Genomic DNA, 7168 nt, shown 5'->3' with positions numbered 1-7168 from the left:
TGTTTCGACTAGTCTTCGCCAACATTGTCGTCAACGACATCGCATCTGCAGCAGACAAAACTACTTCATCTATCTGTTTTCTATATGAAAACGTTTTGTGTAAAATTCATCGAACTTCTGCTTTTCAAAATTTTGTCATGTCATAGGAAAGCTTCAGCTAGTCCCAGTAATAAAACAAAAGAGCTGAGGTACCCCGCTGGAAATGTCCAAACAGAATCACCGAGAAACCGCCGTTTCTTTGGCCACATCAAACTGCTATAAATTCGCTTCAAAGGAAAAAAACCTAGAAATTTCGCCGAGAGAGTGGAAGCCGCGGTGGCGCTCTTCCGTTCCCCCCTTCCTCATTCGGCTTCTCAGCTCGAAAACGCGAGCGCCAAAAATCCCCCGCGCCGCCAAAGCGGCGGTTGGGGTTCCGGCCTCCGCCTCCCCCGCGGCCCCGGCCCACGGTAGCCCCGCCGTCGCCTCGCAGATCCCCGAGGACCCCCAGCCTCGCCGCCGGCCGTGTCGTATCGGCGGACTCCCTGGTGAGGCCCCGGAATGCTTGCCCTCATCGTTTTATGACGCCGGCCGACGCAGGACCGTCGGTTCGGGCTGATCTCTCCGTGTTTTTTATGGGTTAGTGGGTTCTGTTTGCGCGAGGATGATTTCCAGGTGGCGGCCGGTGGGATGTGGCATGCCCGGTCTTTGACGGGCTAGGGTTTGGGGGCGGCCCTTCGGGGTATCCTGTGATGGTGTGGGGGGTAAGAGCGAGTTTTGGTGGGTACGGAATCGTGGTTTCGCTAGGCGGTCGGGGTTGGGAGGCTTGGTCGCCCCATTAATTGGCTGGTCTGTTGGTGAGTGATTGGTGTTGATTTTGTTCATGGTGTTTCTTGGTTCTTGGATTCTAGGAATCGGAGTGGCATTTTCATGCCATTTGTTGAAAGCGGCATGACGCATTTTCATGCCGTAAATCTGAAGTGCATTTTGTTGATGATATAAAAAATGGTAGAACTTCTTGGTTGTTGGATTTCAAGTGTCGCACTTGGGTGATGTTATATAGATCTACGGCTGCAGTAAACGAACATGAGCTGGTTACTGTATTTTCTAGTGAGGATTATCGTGTACTGTACAGAATGTATTTGAATCTTTGTACACAAAGGTTAACACAAGGACATCGTGTACGGCTGCATTGAGCAGATATGAGCTCATTACTGTATTTTTCTAGTGAAGATTAGCTTGTACATATTGTATTTTTAATCTTTACATAGGAGATTAGCTTGTACATAATGTATGCTGAATCTTTATGTAAAAGAACAGACGACATTGTGTGATTAGTGTAAAAGATACAGGCTGGAGTTGAAGTGATGTTATTCTTCCATTTGTTGTTCCATGACTTTCATGCATTTTCTTTTTACAAAAGTTACTGTACCCATGAACTCATGCTAATATCAATTAACACTAGTGTCCATTACCTGCTCCTTGTCTTGTGCTTCATATATGCGGTGCATGGCTCTTGATGGCTTAGAGCTTCTCCTGAAGGAGAATGCAGTAACTGTTGTCAAATTTTGCAGGTGTTGAACGAGTTGTTCCTTTTGTAGAGGTTGCATTACAAGGACCAAATGCCTCTCTTCAAGAGGACACCTTTCTTCTTACTGGACCCGCCAAAGGACTTGGATCCCAAGGAGAAGGTGTTCCAAGTTCGATTTACTAAGGAGATATTTCGAGATTACCAGTATCCTCTTACAGATGATATAACTGTTCGCAAGCAATTGATCTGTGCCTGATATAAATCATAATTTCCAAACAAAATATGATATTTTGCAGCTTTTATGATTGCAATAGACTATGTTGCAGCAACAGCGTGCATCCTTGACTATTAATTAGGGAATACCTGAATAGGTTGAACCTTTACCGTAGAAGAGTTTGGACATGTAAGGTGTCTGGAAAATCCAATTTAACCTATGAGGAAGCTTTGGTCTCAGAGCAGCGCGCTGCAGAGAAGGCTCAACAGTTGCCAAGAGAGCTTATGTCTCCTGTTCTCCAGATGATTCAATACAGTAGGGCCAAGCTTTTCCTGATTATAACATTATCGGCACTTGTCATGATTATAATGTTTCAGTCTAATTATAATTCTTATTTCTTTATGATGCACATTGTTGGCCTCTGAAAAGGAAACGATATAGTATTTTGCTATGTGTATATCTAGACTAAGTTACATTGAGCTAATGTTTTTTAAAGGCCATTGAGCTAATGCTGGTAGTTTGACATTGATTATCTGTGGCATCATTGCATGTTTAGAATTTTATGCTGGTAAGGAGTTTCGCGTGTTTGAGATTTTCTGTTTATATTCACTGACAAGTCCCACTTGTTTGCATCAGTTTTCTTTTGGATTGTTCAAACATCCTTTCTGGATAAAATTGATGATATGTTCTCCAATGATTCATCACATTCGATTTCCCATTTTATGTGTACACTGTAATAAATTTCCAATTCAGGGCTGGCAATCTATCCATGTGACTGACAGTCTGGCATGTAGGTTCATTGCACATTTAGTTAGCTGTTTCATCTGTATACTGTTAATAACCTGCAGCGAGTCCTTTTTTCATGCTATCGCAAACTATCGTTTATGTCTATAAAAAAAAAAGGGCAGCCCCAGTGCATGTAGCTCCCGCTTGCGCAGGGTCTGGGGAAGGGTCCGACCACTTTGGGTCTATTGTACGCAGCCTTTCCCTACATCTATCGTTTATGTCTATGATATTTTTATATGCTACATGATATTCTATTTAGTGAAGAACGCGGAATATTTTTAGGTAGAATATTTGTGTTATATTTTTAATTGGCCTGATTTTTCACTGCATTTGCTTCAGGTACACTTAGCTTAACTGACCTTGTCAACAAGATATATGGCAGTCTGCAAGAGAATCTGTTTGAAGGATTAGAATTACATGCTAAAAGAGATGGTTTGGAGGCTGCTTGCAAGATTCTGAAGGTTATAGGTTCAGGTGAAACCACAAGCTATGAGGTGGGCTGGATTGGTCAAGACAATGCAATTACCAGCACTTCAGTTCTCAGAGCGGACGATCTGATTCGCAAGAAAGCGCCTTGTGGTCGTAATATGCTCAAGATTTTTATCAGGGAATCAACATCACAAAACTCTCCATGGATCGTACATATGAATCTTGCGAAGAAATATGGCATACCCACCGAGCCTCCAAAAGACATGATTGTAACCATCTTTTCTTGTTTCCTTTATTCTCCATTATTATTATGATCCTAATACATCATGGCTTACAGAATGGTGAAGGATTGTCCAAAGCAAGGAAAAGACTAGCGAATGGGACTGCAGAAGATGCCAGCAAAAGGTCAAAGAAAGGTGAATTAAGCAGATATTCATGTCATCTCTTTCACTTAATATTTTACCATGGGTTTCATTTTACTACAGGTCTGACTGGCTTCTTATTGTTCACTTTCCATGTGACTTTCAGATGAAGAGGAACAAGTAGTACCAGTTAAATACCCAATCGATGATCTTTTAGTAAAGCCGGTGGCAGATGACCCTGTTTTGTCGAAGAGATGCCCACCATCCACAGATTTCAAAGTCCCTATAAGTTCTGTGGGAGATCTCCTGATGGTCTGGGATTTCTGCATGTCTTTTGGGAGGCTTTTATGCTTGTCGCCGTTTTCCCTATCAGATCTGGAGAATGCAATTTGCCACAAAGAAACCAATCTTGTTCTTCTTGTGGAAATACATACTGCACTTCTCAATTTGCTTATTAATGATGAAGGTGAATATTTTGAGTTTATCCAGGACAAGAACAGAAAATCAAAGGTGATTTCTTCTTATTATTATTCAAAATTTAAGTCTGAGCAAACTTGTACAGTTGTACCATATTCTGTTCTCTGAAACATTAATCATATCGTATGTAGGTATCTTTAGTCACATGGAAGGAGTATCTATGTGATTTCATGGAAATGACAAGTATCTCCAGTAACATATCAACAGTACGAAGGGGTCACTATGGTCTTGTTCCCACTAGCCTGAAACTTGAAATCCTACGGGAATTGGTAGATGAAGCCATTGCAACTATTGCTGTAAAAGAGAAATTAGATGAACGCATTGATCAGCAACAAGCACTTGCAGCAGAAAAAAGAGAGATTGCTAGAAAGAATAAGGAAGAGCAGAAGCTGATCATGGAAGTGGCAACAGAAAAGGAAATGAATCAGACAAATGCTGTACAGGATGGCAACGAGAATGTTAATGGCCAGCTTGTGGCAAAAGAAGGGAAGGAGAGGAAGAACACTCCCGCCAGCAAAATGGGAGATGCGAAATTGCATCTGGTGAGAACCTATATCAGTACATCTTATAAGTTTAATTCATGTAACCTTTTATGCACACGTGTTAATTTTACACATGTACGTGCATGTCTCTGCCGAAACTGTTCATGAAAGTGCTTCTCTCTGCTTATAGGGGAGGCATCTTGAGAAAGAACTACTGGACCAATCAGTACGAACTAGTCCTCTTGGAAAAGACAGATTCTATAACAGGTATTGGTTTTTTAAGCGTGAAGGAAGACTTTTTGTTGAAAGTGCAGATTCCAAAGAGTGGGGGTACTATAGCACCAAGGAAGAGGTGATTGTTTTCTACTGTATAAATTTCTTTCCTTACTTTTATATCTACAACAATTCTATGTTAACTCTGCAATTAACAGCTTGATGCGCTCATTGGGTCTTTAAACATTAAAGGCATAAGGGAGAGAGCACTCAAACAACAGCTTGACAAGTTCTACAACAAGATAAGGTATGGAACTGGAAATCTTCTATTATTATATTCTTTAATTTATTTCGTACTATTGGACTGTTTTTGTGGTGTGGTAATCTTGTGTGATTGCCGTTCTGTTGATTCTTGGAATAGAGATATACTCCCTCCGTCTGGAAATAATTGTTGCTTAAATGGATGTATCTAAGACGTATTTCAGTGCTAGATACATCTGTTTGATTCTTGGAATAGAGATATACTCCCTCCGTCTGGAAATAATTGTTGCTCAAACGGATGTATCTAAGACGTATTTCAGTGCTAGATACATCTGTTTGAGCGACAGTTATTTCCGGACGGAGGAAGTAGTTGACACTAGGAAGTGCAGATCATCACATTTTATATCCAAAGCGTTATATCTTAAATTTATCCTAGTTTCTGTTCTGTGCATTTTATGATCTTGTCCTCTTTCAACCTTGCTTTAATGAACATTGCACTTCATATCATTAGATTGGTCTATTTAGACCAATGTGAATGATCGTGCCTTTATTGTTTAGGGCAATTTTATTCCTCTGCGATGATATTTGGCTGTATTGTAGAAGGGGGTGTTATAAACTGACTAATTTCGTATTCTGGATCTGGAAGAATTTGGCACCAGATTTTGTGAAATCGCTGAAAACTGGTCAGGCCATGCTGACTTATTTTTGGTGAAAGGGCTGGTTCAGGCCCTAAATGATGCCCTTTGGCCCCTTTGGTGAAATAGATGTCTTATTACATACTTACCGGAATTAGCTGTCGCTCAAATGGATGTACTCCCTCCGTTCGGAATTACTTGTCGCAAAAATGGATGTATTTAGATGTATTTTAGTTCTAGATACATCCATTTTCGAGACAAGTAATTCTGAACGGAGGGAGTATCTAGCACTAATTTCGGATGGTGGGAGTAGAAAGTATCCAAAGTTTCCAATGCCAAACCCTGGAAACCTGAAAAAGAAAAATTAATGCCCAGTGTTCTTCACTGAAAATGAAATGGTTTTTCTGTCCATGCAAAACTGTTTTCCAGACCGCTACTCATTGTTTGTTTATTTCATTTGCACATGTTTTCTGTCTATATGAATAAGTATTCTTTTGTGTTGCCCTAGTACCGTATTTTTGAGGACAAGAGCTGGCTTTAGGTTTGCAGAAGGAAATATTGTGAAATCTGTGCACTTATATTAGAAGCAAAACTAATAAGTAGCTTTTTCTTTTGTTTGTCAATATAGTATTGCTGTGGAGAAGAGATTGAAGGAGGTGACACATCAGTTGTTAGTTGAAGAGGCTGTATTGCGGCGTTCTTCTCGTGTACATGCTCATCCAAAGGACAGCCCCTCTACGTCATTCCTCGAGTATGTCAACACATGGAAGCCTATTACGAAGAGAAACAAATCAAAAGAAGATCGAGCTACTTAGTTGATAGATGGATAGGCTACTTTTTGTATGGCCTATTTGTTGTCTCAACTCTGGACCGTAGTAGGGGCTCATTTCTTGCGCCAAATTTTCGGAAACTAAGGCAGTCGAACTGGAGCTGCATGTAATTTGACCCCGGGTAGAGTCGATGTTTTCTTTGTTTCTGTAGTTGGTACTGAAGTGGAGATGCTGAAAACCAATCGTTAGCTAGAATCTGTTCTATGTCGTGGATTTGACAATTTCCACGCTCTTTCACAAGTGCAATTATTATCTAGGAGTATGTCTTTGGTTTTCCACGGCTGACTTTGTTGGATGTGTGCTGGTTCCTAGCTACGCTGGGTGTATCTCCAACTTGGAGGGACTGGGAGGAGTGTACGTAGACGGCCATGCTCAGAGCGTGGGAGGCAGGGCGGCGCAAGTCTATGCCACGGTCATGTTGGTTGTTCGATCGAGAGTCCCTCCCATGGATATGTGTATGCAGATCGTTTTTTTTTTGCGAGATGTGTATGTAGATCGTTGCTTTCCTTCCATTTGGTTGCTGATGTTCATCAAATAATTGTTGAAATATTTGGGCTTGGCTCAATAGCTAATGGGCGAAACTACGCGTCGGCCGCGGATGTATTAGAAATATCTGCCTCATGGAGCGCCGTTGGATCAGTGCCCTGACAGCCGTTGGATCTAACCATCGCGCGCGTGACCACTCCTTACTTTCCTGCAACAACCGCTCAGTTTCGGAAACACAATCCCTTGTCTGCTGTCCTGCAATAGCTGCGGTCAGAGCGGCGCTAACCCCCACCATTGGAGAATCGCCGGCGCCGGCGCCCGGGGGCAACTAGTCCTTCGGCGCAGAATCCTGCAACAACATGGCGCACCACATCGCGCGGCAGATGCTAGGATCTGACACAGATGGAGCTAGTCGGGGCCCCCTGCTTCGAGAACAGCCGCGGCGATCGTTCTCAGCTCCGACCGTCGCCGAGGGGCTTACTCCGC

At 42.2% G+C, this 7168-nt stretch overlaps 1 protein-coding gene across 2 annotated transcripts; it reads left to right on the top strand.

Annotated features, from left to right (window-relative positions):
• The first annotated feature begins 292 nt into the window (after positions 1–292).
• On the top strand, positions 293–6474 carry LOC119364348 (DDT domain-containing protein DDB_G0282237-like). 2 transcript variants are annotated; one of them, XM_037629807.1, is made up of 10 exons: positions 293–524; positions 1578–1711; positions 1864–2036; positions 2847–3205; positions 3274–3352; positions 3465–3808; positions 3907–4317; positions 4448–4609; positions 4689–4777; positions 5995–6474. In XM_037629807.1, exons 2-10 carry the CDS (start codon positions 1599–1601, stop codon positions 6179–6181), a joined length of 1917 nt encoding a protein of 638 aa, XP_037485704.1. In that variant the 5' UTR covers positions 293–524; positions 1578–1598; the 3' UTR covers positions 6182–6474. The 2 variants fall into 2 exon arrangements, with proteins under 2 accessions (XP_037485704.1, XP_037485703.1); XM_037629806.1 differs by having other exon boundaries at positions 1551–1711.
• Positions 6475–7168: the final 694 nt, after the last annotated feature.

This window comes from Triticum dicoccoides, chromosome 2B (genome assembly GCF_002162155.2).
Source record: "Triticum dicoccoides isolate Atlit2015 ecotype Zavitan chromosome 2B, WEW_v2.0, whole genome shotgun sequence".
Lineage (NCBI taxonomy): Eukaryota > Viridiplantae > Streptophyta > Magnoliopsida > Poales > Poaceae > Triticum > Triticum dicoccoides.
This window is presented reverse-complemented; position numbering and strand designations above follow the sequence as displayed.